The sequence below is a fragment of the Rhipicephalus sanguineus genome, unplaced genomic scaffold (genome assembly GCF_013339695.2).
Source record: "Rhipicephalus sanguineus isolate Rsan-2018 unplaced genomic scaffold, BIME_Rsan_1.4 Seq1149, whole genome shotgun sequence".
Taxonomy (NCBI): Eukaryota; Metazoa; Arthropoda; class Arachnida; order Ixodida; family Ixodidae; genus Rhipicephalus; species Rhipicephalus sanguineus.
The window spans coordinates 119-12,937 of record NW_023614407.1 but is presented as its reverse complement, the minus strand read 5'-3'; the positions used below and the strand labels follow the sequence as shown (position 1 = coordinate 12,937).

Genomic DNA, 12,819 nt, shown 5'->3' with positions numbered 1-12,819 from the left:
GTGCTTATCTGTTTCTTTAGAGCTGTGCGCAAAAAAAAACGCAGTATCAACCTTTCCTGTCTCTGTGGAGCACGGGCACCCACTGCGGTTCTTGCAGAGAGGCGACATCGTTTTTCGCTCCCGATTATATAGATTAAGAAAGAAAACATATGCAAACGCGTGAATGCCCTTCCAAGCAAACACGTCACTGTCCTTCAAAAGGCCGACTGGCCACTTTCTACTCATGCCGGTGCCTCTAGTGTCCGCTTTTGTCCCTATATGAAGCTTCAGCAAACATTTCCAGTCCAGAAGAAAAGTATAGAAAAGGCTCTGGCTGTACTTTGAGTTTTCATCTATTTTCATGGTGTACATTGTAGAAATACTTTGCACAAACAATCACAGCAGGAACTAAGCACCATGCAATGCCCAAACCTGGTGAGGGCATTTAGGTACCCCACAGCTGGACTCTCATGGCATAAGCCTAAGCTGTCAAGGTTAGCACAACAGCCAACAAAGTGTGAATCCAGTTCTAATTGAATACAAGTACAACATGCATGGCTAATGCTTGACAATGTATGAAATGTAGATTTCTAGTGGTCCAGTGAAAGGGGTCACCTTGCAGTTGCCATGCAAAGTAGCTTTCAGCTTTTCCAGTGGGGACGTGATTTTCTTGGTGGTAGCTGGACGACATGCCACACAGAAGCCCTTTAGTCGCTCCATGTCCAAATGGCATACCAATTTCTTTTTCACCTGTCAAAATAACAAGAACAGTGACGAAGTAGAAGTGGGATTATACGTGCTCAAGCAACAATACAGAAGCAGTGGCATACTGCAGCGCTGAGCTGCCCCAGGATAACTTACTGCAAGATCTGGTACGGAGTCACGAATTTAGGTCACTGTTGTGCACTGGTTCAACAACAGTCTTTTAGGTCAGCTTTGTTTCTGAACATCTAGATAATTATATAGAGATCGTAGTGGTATAGCTGACAGGTGCAAGCAGAAAAAAAATTTTTTTTAATTAGTCTTAAAACTTGTTACAGCAGTGGGCTTTACTGAAAAATCTCTCATTTACGGTAAAGTTGCGTTTTCCGATTGCTTTCATTGGGAAGTCATCCTATATTCTTCATAGAGCAAAGAATAACATCTTTCCAAGTTCGGGATCATGGATAGTGAGCTATATGATATCCCGAAACTAGTGGCCACATCCTCTTTCTCGCTGATTGAGATCGCTTGCAGACATCAGCCGTGTTGGTGACACCTGTTCACATCTGAAGGATCACTTAGAAGATAAGCGCTCATCATGTTTAGTGCTACTGCCTCTAAGGCTAATCATGCTTGTTACTTGATATGCGGCAGTAACAAAAGCATCGTATCTGGTGCTGACTAACAACACATGCAGCACAGAATATGGAACTACAATGCGTGGAGATTATGGAATAGTGCCCGTGCCAGGGTTCCCGTGTGCCACGAATTAGCCGCATGCTCTCCCTCTCCGCTGCTCTGAAGGCAAGGAGAGCCTCGAGTTGCATTCTTTCATGCATCCATTCCCTCCGAAGCCATTGCCGGAAAGCACACTGTTCCGCTTTGGCAGCCACTGTCGATCCTACGGCTCGCAATTCAAAATATTTGTTCGCAAAAACCATGTGCATGCAGCCATATGACCACTAGCCGCAGCAGAAGTTTCAATTTACCACCTCAGTCTTCCTCTCTAAACGCACTTCGTTATAGTGAGGTTCAAAATAGATGGTGCTCTATGCAAACAAAGTTGTAAAAGTAAAATACTTCATTATATCAAGAATTTCATTATATCGAAGTTTGTTTTATTGAAGTTTAACTATAATTAACACACACCAACTCATGTTATCTTCAAATAAATTTTGAAATATCTACAAACAAAATGAGAGCTGCCCTCAAGTCCAAATTTCTGTAACTTTAGATGGCCCATTTCGCTCTCCCATGACATCATAGAGTGACACCGACAGCAGCAGGACAGTAGCGGATGTTTGTGCTTGATGGTTGCCAAGCCTGCTCAACACGTTGATGACGTTTTCGCCTATGCAATCAGACAACGCAAGGTCTGATATTGGAGACCATGGCGTCACTTCTATGGCTGAAACAGCTTTCATGAAAAGACTGTTGGGATGCTGAGTGCCTGGCATATGATACACCGTTCTCTTAGTCTTAACATATCAACCACGGTTGTGCAAAACTTAAAATGGTTGTAAAACATAATGCCATATCTTTTTCTTCTTTTTTGATGCTACATTCAATCTCCTGCAAACATAAATCATACAACAATACTTTGATTCGAGCAAGCTGGTTAAGCTTGATGGTGTACATGAAATGCGCAAAAAGACAAGGACAAAATTAATGCATCCAACAGGACGAGTGCCTATGTTGTCGTATGTGTTCCTTTGGTCTTTGTCTTTAGTGCATTTCGTGAACACCATTACGTTTTTAACCAATGATCATAGTGCCCCTCGGTGATGTCACATCTACCTCACAAACTGCATCAATTTGCCATGTCGTGAAGTTGTGATTAACGCTGCCCACCAAGCTTTCTCAAGAGTGCTGCACGGCCCCTATTAAGAGGCAGAAATACAACAGGGGACTGCTATTGTAGAAAAGTGAAAATACTGTTTATGTTGCACATCGTTTAGGTGCCATCAGCATCACTAGTTATTTACAGCAATGATAGCAAAACTACACCTTTCATGAACTTGTGTGCATTTAGAACACCCTGCACACCACACAGCCATGCTGTAAAACAAAGGTAGCACTTTTGCTTATGGGAACAATACATTTATAATCCGCAGCTTGCCAAATGGCTAACAGATCTGCACTGCAAGCATGGACAACATATTCAAGGAAGTACCAGGCATCCATAACAACTTGCAATCCATTACTGCAGTTTACATTCGTATACATTCACAGTCAGTTTTGCATTCATGGTCACTTTTAAAATAATTCCATACAACTCAAGGTACAGATGAAGAAAGTACAGGAACTGGGATCTCTGTATTATAATGTCTATAACTGCAGTCTGCCAACTGCTCGAAATGTCCTTGAGACAGCTTCGAAGGTTCACCAAGGCCCGTTTGAGACATGCCAATGATAATTAATGTTAAAATGAAAGGTTGGCAGAATGTATGGTGAAGGATTTGCAATATCACCACTGTATGAAAGTATACTCTCTATTTAAACAAAGACATCAACTAGTAATAATGACTGTTCGTCCACACACACACACGCATGCACAAACACACGCACACATGCACGCACACGCACGCACAAAAGACCTACAATTAAACCTAAGTGCCTCCTTTGTCCGAAAAGTATTTAGCAATGATCACTCATAATGCATTCTCCAGACTCATCCAGAATAAATCAAGGTCAAAAGACTCAGCTAATGTCTATGCATACATATAACTTCCATTACCCTTTTTAAACAGAATGTCAGCACCTTCCTTCCTTGCATGGATGACAAGATCAAAGCTGTCCCAAAAACTCAATGCCTGAGAATCACTGCTACACATATGGGACCTAGTATTTGTGACCTATTAAAGACTTGAATCTATAACTAAGGTCAAGGACCACTATACAGTGCTGCTGTCTAAATATGAGCCACACTATGTGAAAGGCCATGAGCACAAAAAAGGATGAATGTTGCCCTTGCTTTACTAGTGCTCCACTGCATCTCACCTTTGGATGGAGGGAGAGAGCAGTTTCAAAAAGCTCCCCAGCCTTTTTGTAATTCTCCTTGTAGAAATGATATGTTCCAAGTTCGTATGACACCTGAAACAGTAATAAAACACTGAAGTAAGGGTAATAAGCTTGGCTAATAGTTGGTTTCTGTGGAAATTCACGTTAACTGCTGCAAGAACAGGGACTGGTTACAGAAGAAAGGGCCAATCATGTGTCTGATGTACTTATAAGATGTTCTCTTCAGTTGTATTCCTTAGCTGAAGGTCTAGCATTTGTCCATTTCACCTGCAACCAGTGTCTACTCTTGCACTAGCAGTAAAGAATTTTAGACAGTGAAGCACATGATACGCTGCAAGCAAGATGGCACAATTATTTACAACTTAAATTCCATGCAATGCGTAAAAAGCCATGAAGTTGGACTGACATGTCCTCTAGATAAAAAAAAAAAAGTCAGGTATTTCTGTATGTCTAAGGTAAAACAAAGATTTAAAAAACAATTAAATTTTGAGGCAATAAATGCCAAAACCACAATCTGATAATGAGGTACACCATGGCAGGACCCTGAATTGACTCCGACTGCTCAGGATTCTTTAATGTGTACCAGAATCTAAGAACACCTGGACCAGGCAACGCTGATTCCTCGAATCTATGAAAGAGCTATATCATACTTTGAAGACTTGATCGCCCATCATGTGATCTATGCACTGTGCTTGTTCATTTGCACTGCCCCGTCTTGATGAAGGGCCACAAAGAAATACCAGGAGGATGTCAGTACAAAGAATAAGGGGAACAGAGTAGCTCAATTTTTATTAAGAACCACATGATGCTAACAGACAATGAAGCTCAGACAGGCATAAGGTAAAGTAATTGCTTTTATTGAACTACATAATTTTAGCCAACTGTAAGAAAGGAAAAGAGAAACTACAGCGGAAGAAAATAACTGACGCCAGTGGGAGCCAAACCAACGCATCGTAATGCACGAAATGATTTTGGGCCCACTTCTGTCATCCTTGTAGCGCGACACTATGTGGCTGGACAGGATCCCTGCATTTGCCACCATGTCCACATTTGCCACCATGTCCACATTTGCCACCATGTCCACATTTGCCACCATGTCCACATTTGCCACCATGTCCACAAGTGATACTAATAGTAAACACTCCCAGGGCTAGATTTACAAGTACACGTAGTGCTGTCTCTGAACATGTACATAAGTACAAAAGAAAGTCGTGTCACTGTCATTGCCTAATTGGTAGAGTACTGCTTGCATCAGGCAGAAGTTGAGAGTTCAGCTTCAACCAGTGGCAAATGTGTAGACCACGACACGCTCATGCACTACACAATGTTAGGACACGTGGTGCAGGGTTGCTTTGAGCTGTAACCATCTTTTCACCAGCATGTCTTTTGTCCATACGAGATCTGTGGACATGGAATGTGATTTGTGAAGCATATGGCACAACGCTGAACCTGAACATTGCTCCGCGAAATAGGGCTGAACTACTTCCTTTCACCACCCCATGCTACATTACATCACGAGCATGCCGTTCAATATTAGGATCTGGAATCAGGCCTCCTTTTTTGCAAGAATAGGACACAGGAGCTTTTAAGGGATTCCTGAACCAACCCTCGGGCTTGGTAAAAAGACACATTCAATGAACAGCAAACACTGTTATTAACAGCTCAGCCAAACTTTGTAGTCGCACGCGGCACATAGAGCTTACAAGTGGAGCGCGAAGCTGCCACTTTCTCAAGTGCCCTCTCTTCAAACAGAAGCCCGTTCTCACTCTCTTCGAAGTTGCTGGCAGCCGCTAAATCAAGAGTGGTGTTTAATTCAGTGTTTAAATCAGACATAAATCAAGAATGGCACTTCATTTATGAGACACTTTCCGTCACTATTCCATGTTGTGCGTGCCAACACCTTTAAGGTATTCATTGTTTTCATGCATTTGACTTTAAGGTACTTTATGCACAGTAGAAAAATTAGCTTTGAATCTAAAATTATGCCTAAAAATTTATGTTCTGTGCTCACAGGCAGACGCGGGCCCTGCATGTAAATTCTGGGATCGGGGTGCAGGCCTCCGTTTCTAGAGAAAAGGACCCAGCTGAATTTTTGTGGGTTCAATCAGAATGTGTTCTCATCACCCCATTTGGAGACCTTTTTGAGGCCTTATGGCTTTGTTGGGACCTGTTGCTTACAAACTGTGAGAGAACACAATTTAAATACTGACTGAGGTCACTCAATCATCACTTGGAAAAGTGTTTCAGGACCCTTTCATGGGGATTTAAACTAAATCCATTCCTATTTGAACGTTTCGGTACTTTGCAATACCAAGTTGGACTTGTCACTTTCAAATCATAAGATTACACTGAATCCTATCTACACATCATCAATGTATATTGAAAACATACTGCATGGAATGTATGAATGCAAAATGCATTTTTGCAATTAAAAGGATACAATTAACAACATCATCTTCCAGTGCTCCAGTTTCCAGGACAAATGGTTTCCATAAAACCCTGCCAACGCTAATGCAGACTGTAAAGTTTGATAAGTAACTTTCTATTACATTACGTGTGTTGCCACAGAAACGAAATTCTGTGAGAGGTCTCTGAAAATCTCAGCCTGTCATAAGGTATCATGCTTTTTCCATATCAAGGAAGGTCGGGAGGAAGAGCTGTTCCTGAATAAAAATATCACGAATTTTATGCCTTGAAACATATGAGATGATCGATTGTGGATCAACCTTTTCAAAAACTACACTGATATAAGTCTAGCAATTTGTTTGATCCCAGGAAATGTACGAGCTGATAGTTCATCATCTTTTCAAATGATTCGTAGAGGATGAGTCTTTGGCCTGTTTCAAAGTTGCAAGGAATTACAATATCATCTTTCCATGACGATGGAATGTATACTGTTGTGCAGTGCCTGCTACTTATGCAAGCTTTGTGTTTTGCTAAGACTTCGAAAGTTCAATGTAGGTGCTTCATCAAGGACTGAAACTATGAGATAACAAGCATGAGTTTATGGTGTCACAGTGGGGCACGATTTCAAAGGCACAGTCTGCATTTGGAAGAACCTTTTAATACAGAATCGGGCAACAGTGTTGCCACAACATGCAAAAAAAAAATGTATGCAGCGGTGCTACTGTGAGAACTCGTGATTTGAAGCAAATTTTGAAGCAACCGAATTTTTTATTTTGCAGCACAATGAAACAGGTAATATGACAATTTGTAGCATTTTGGAGCACCAAATTTTGCATAGTGGATTGCTTCAGAGCACTTTGAAAGAGCAAGTTGTATTTAGAAACTTTGGAGATAGCAACATAACTTCCTAAGCCAATTTCTTAAATAAATAGAGAATAATGGCTTGACATAGAAGTATATTTCAGAAAATATACAGCATCATCAAATCATTCGCACCATAAATTAAACGATGCACCTTGTATCAAGGCAGCTATGGGCAATCAGATGTTGCGCTCCTTCTCAGAACTGATTCTCCTTAACTTGTAGAACGCACAGCCGTCACTAGTGGTGGCCACACGCTTAATGGTTTGAGCTACACTTCCCTCTGCGTGGCCTCCACAACAAACTCCAGCTGCGTAGTGGCGCAGTGCCAAAGCGGATTGTGGAGGCCATGTAAACATGGTAGAGCTTTGTGCCGCCATGTGCCGCAACGGTAGCGGCTGTTCAAATTTTATTGTTCACTACACCGATAATATGCAAATGACAAGATGTATGTGGACAAACTGAAGTTATCTTAGAATGATAACCTGTAAGTGTAAACATTGCCAATGTGATGGTGCCTTCGAGGGTGAAGCTATGGCCACAGACACATGGATCCTGGCGATGCTCGGATAGCGAGAGCCCGATGCTCATTGCACGATGAGCTAAAGGCACTCCACTTGCCAGTTGCCTTATGCAACGTCGCAGCCCTACATGTGACCAATTACTAGATTTGCAGCCCACAACCCAGCTAGGGCAATTGATGGTGTCCGAGAAAAGAAACCTCGAGATAAACACTGTCACACAGCTCACATCAACACGAACAACATTGTAGTAACGGCAGATGATGCTCGCTGTCCACCAAAGGTCCCCGAGTCTGGTAGTAAACTGTGATAGTGCATCTCTTTCTATTGCTGCTTTTTCATAAACTAAACAATTTATAAAGTGTTTCAACCATTACGAACAGCATTTGTTCACAATAAGGTTGGAAAAATTGTCAGTGACGTAGATTCGACATCCAATCAGATCAGTTGCTGGTGTAATCGCTTTTCCCCGTTACGTATACAGGGAATGGACAGTTGAAAACTCGTTTGAGTCACTGCGACCTGTAGCGATTTGCAGGTTTAAAGTTTTGCAATAAATTACACAGTTTAAGCAGAGAACTTATATCCGTCTGCAAATGATCCTCAGGACTTGCTCTACCAGCTCAATGCATTTGTACAAAATTGTCGAAACCATTTAAAGGGGTGCTGAAGCACTTTTCTAAGTAATATTCAATTGACCTCAGTATCAAAGTTTATTGCCTCACGATTTGATCGGCGAAAAAATTTCTCGAATTCGTCAAGTATGAGTGGAGTTGCAGGGATTTGTTGTAAGCTGCAAGAGCTTTCTCTCTTCTCAATGAGCGCACTGGAAGCTACACAGGGAGACAAGGGGGAACCAAGTTACGTCACGCGCGTGTCATGAAACGCAATCGTTCTCTGCCCATGTTACTCCAGCGGGTGCAAGTGCCACTACCATATAATTTTAGCACACTATAGAGAGCGTCACTCGGCATGTGGTGGCACCCCATGGCAACAAGCGCATCTGATCCAAACACTCTTGCTTCATGCCAACTATTGGCCAATAGCAGCAATCGTCTGTGCGACGCAAAATCTGGTGTATGATGGCCGTTCGAAGAGTGTGAGTATTGGCCTCTGCATGATACACCGGCAGGATACACAGACACTTGAGAAAGTGGGAACTTCCCGCTCCGCTTGCGGGCTCTCCTTGCTGCGCACGACTGTAAGATTTGACTGAGTTGTTCACAGCAGTGCCTGCTTTCCGTTGTATGTATTTTTTTACCAAGAACGAGGGGTGGTTCATCACCCCTTTAAGGGTCCCTTTAATGAGGCTCTACCGTGCAGTATATGGCAATTCCCTAGTAAGGAGTTCCTGCTGAACTTTTCAGTAGAAGGCAATGTGATAGCCGCATCGACCTCCCAGCCTACCTTACAGGGGTGAATTACAGAGCAGGACAATGGGGTGCAAGATATGTAAAGTTTTCTGTTTTTCCCCCCCAAAAAACCAGGGTGACATTTTAGGGGCACCCAAGTACATGAGAAGTGCAGATTACACTAATAAGTACCATATCTGCCTGAAAAGCTTCCTTATGATCATTTTCAGTCATAACACAGATTTTTGCTAAATGCTTCAGATATAATAACCTCACTTTATGACTCCAACGCCATTTAATGGCATAAATATACCCTACAGTTACTAGCTCATAGATACACTGGGAGGCAGGATTAGAACAACACAACAGGCACATCATACCTTACACCGCACGATTTGTACCTGTGCAAATACCATTCAAAGCACAAAAAGATAATTTTTATATCCCTTTCAGGCTCTAATTACGAGAGACTATCTATAAATGCGTCATATCTACACAACTTTATTCCAAGGCACTCGATTTTCTATTACCACAAAGAGAATGAGGTAATATATTAATTTGTGCATTTTTCAGTAATTAATCTTAGTTAGAGTGTAATTACAGATTTATCTATCCTGAAGTCAGCCATGTTCTGTGTTTGCTTAAAAATAATTTAATTTCAGGCTCACAATACCTGTGATATCTGTAATTGATTATATCCATTTTGAGCAAAACAGAAATAGGAGGTTCAATCATGTATCTTGGTCTTTCTTGGCCTCTAGTCAAGACAACTAGCAAACACAACTTGCGTACACAAATGTGGACACAGAGCCACATTTGTGCTGGATATCGAGTCCCGAGTAGCATTTCGAATGAAATTTTTAATGAAAATCTCTACTGACCTGACAGCATACGTCATCAACAGTGGCCACTACACCCTTTTCCAGATTATGTTCAGGGTCTAAAATTTCGGCTTTGACAATAGTAAAACTTTCATATGCAGGAACCCGTATGTTCAACCCGCCTGTTGTCCGGAGAGACAACAACTTTTCCAAGAATGCGACTGCTTCTTCCAATTCCTCTTCACACTGCAAAGATGTAAACAGCAAGCAAAATCAATACTGTGACTCCTGACAAGCTAACAATGTAAACAATTACGTTCTTAATGCGCTGGTAAAAATTAGGGCACAAGGAAGACATCCCCAAACATCAGTTTCAACTATCAATTCTTTTATGCTGCTTTCAAACATATAATCACTTTCACAGCGAGTTGTATACTTTTTGTTTTGTACCATAACAATGTGTAAAATGTAGGCATTTTTGCCCCCCTTTTTTCTATGACAAAACTTCCACAACTATGGACCACTGATGGTTCGCACTTCTCCACATCAACTGCTAAACACCAAAAGCTTACTAGAAAGTACATATAACATACGTTTATAAAGGTAAAAAATTAGAACCTGGAAGGTCCCCAATATAGTAATTGTTACTTGAAATGTATGTGAAATATGCAAAAGGGACATCAAAGTTCAATGAAGACAACGGCATTCCTCACATCTATATCGTATGACAAAAATTTCATCCAGATCTAAGCGTCGGAAGTATTATTAAAGATTTGGAAAATTAGTGTTTCTAAAAGTTGCATCTCGAGAAAATGAATTATTTTTTAAGGGGAGACACTGGTCTGAAAACTGCTTGTCTCAATTTTTAGTATTTCTGGCTAAAATTTACACACAATACGTATTTTCAACTGCTGAAAACAAATATGCAATTACTTTTTATCTATCGTGCGCGGATTGTAAGATATTGACTGTTCCATACACTTGCATTCTGCCCAGACTTTTGACAGTTTTCTCACAAAATACCTTTATGAATTTGATATCACTGCATCCTATAAAGAACAGAGAGTGCAACATAACCATAACTTAATTTTTAGCTGTATCCATTCAAATGTTATGGCCTTAACAAGTACACTAATAAGAAAACAGAAACTGTTGCTTAATTTTACTGCTAATTAAATCACAGTTATTAATAAAAATGTTGTAATTTCTTGGTTTTCTTGCACTAATAAATGCATAAGCTTTCAAATACCGCAAAAATTATCAAAATCTGACCGCTAGATCGAAGATACTGTGGGCAACAGCCTATAATGTGATGAAAAATGTGGTTTTGAGAAAATGAGAAAAGTTTAGAAACATGGTGGGCACTTATTTTGAACTGGAAAAGGCCTGAATTGGTGTTCTTAGGATAGTAGAAGCCACCAGGAACATAGTCATCATTATTCTTCTTAGTATGGTTTCTTTTCACTCTGGTCTTGCTGGTGATATGCTGCATTCTTGCAGCTGCCGATATCACTTCCTCCCGAATGCATGAGCAATTCTGAACTTCTAACGACTGCCTGCCATTGCACTGTCATCAGTTAGGCATCTCCGCAAAATGGCGGACAATGCGACGATGCACCACTGTCTAGCAGAAGCATCCTCAAGCATCCAAGATGGAAGGAATAATTTACCCCGTGTGATAGAAATGCACCAATGCTGTGCGAGCACTTTTTTTTTTTAAAGCGCAATGGCTTCGCCTCTGCTAGATGAAAAGCGTCCTTGTGCTAGGAACAGCTAATAGAAAAGTGTGTGTTTCATAGGCGGAGAGTTTTCATTTTACCGGAAGGGGCGGGGGCCCGACTTGCTCTGCCACATTTCTCTCTCACTCTCCCTATATATATATATATATATATATATATATATATATATATATATACACACAGGGTGTTTCAAGAAATGTGTCCGACCTCAAAAAATCAGGAAAATGCGACATTTGATCGGGGCTTTCAGAATTGCTTTTTCTGTAGTGGCAGAAATTTTAAGGTAGTTAAGGACATCATTGGGGACAATAATTAAGAAAGTTACATTAATTAACCTTTTAATTAGTGGAGTTAGGTGATTGTGTCAAATGGGAGAATTGAAGTTCTTCATGCGAGGAACCCATCCGAGCTTTGAGATTTCGAAAAAGCGTCCTCTAGTAATTCTTGTGGTGTAACGAAATTCAACGAAATGCAACGGCTTTCAACAGAGAAAGTCATCGAATTCAGTTGAATTTCATTACTTCGTAATTATTACTAGAGGCCGCTTTTTCAAAATCTCAATGTTGGGATGGGTTACTGGCACGAAGAACTTCAATTCCCCAATTTGACACAGTCACCTAACTCCACTAATTAAAAAGTTAATTAATTTAACTTTCTTAATTACTGTATCAAGTCATGTCTCTAACCCTCTTAAGATGCCTAGCGCTACAGAAAAAGTCATTCACTCATTTTGGACGTCTCAGTAGAATATGGCAGTTGCGTTCTTCCATGTTTCTGTTTAGGTTTCGCCATTGAATTTGGTTGAATTTTATTACTTCGTAATTATTACTAGATGCCACTTTTTCGAAATCTCAAAGTTGGGTTGGGTTTCTGGCATGAAGAACTTCAATTCTCCCATTTGACACAACCACCTAACTCCACTAATTAAAAAGTTAATTAATTTAACCTTTTTAATTACAGTCCCAAATAATTTCTTTAACCATCTTAAAATCCCTGCCACTACAGAAAAACCAATTCTGAAGGCAGCAATCAAATATATATATATATATATATATATATATATATATATATATATATATATATATATATATATATATATATATATATATATATATATATATATATATATATAGAGAGAGAGAGAGAGAGAGAGAGAGAGAGAGAGAGAGAGAGGGGAGTCCAACTTCCAAACTAAAGAATTTAATGTAACTTTAGTCTCTTAGGTGCCCGCGATATCATAATGAAGATCTGTAAGTGGAAGACCCTAGGTTTATTTTTCAATTTACACAAAGACATCGATCCACCTCGTAACACTTGGCTCGAAGCGAAAAAGGTCGCCTTCGTTGACTGCATCGCGTAAAATCGATTCACGCAATGCGTGGGGTTAGGCTTTACTTCGTTAAAACATGCGCCACAC

The 12,819-nt window shown here is 40.5% G+C and overlaps 1 protein-coding gene across 1 annotated transcript in view; it reads right to left on the bottom strand.

Annotated features, from left to right (window-relative positions):
* The window catches only part of LOC119376290 (uncharacterized), a gene marked incomplete at its 5' end in the record, with an annotated part of 32,416 nt that extends 22,507 nt beyond the window's left edge, over positions 1-9,909 (bottom strand). The window contains 3 exons of the mRNA XM_037646188.2: positions 595-729; positions 3,682-3,774; positions 9,724-9,909. Of these exons, the coding sequence (XP_037502116.1) occupies positions 595-729; positions 3,682-3,774; positions 9,724-9,909 (414 nt within the window). The remainder of the gene's footprint in view (positions 1-594; positions 730-3,681; positions 3,775-9,723) is intronic.
* Between the last annotated feature and the right edge of the window lie 2,910 nt (positions 9,910-12,819).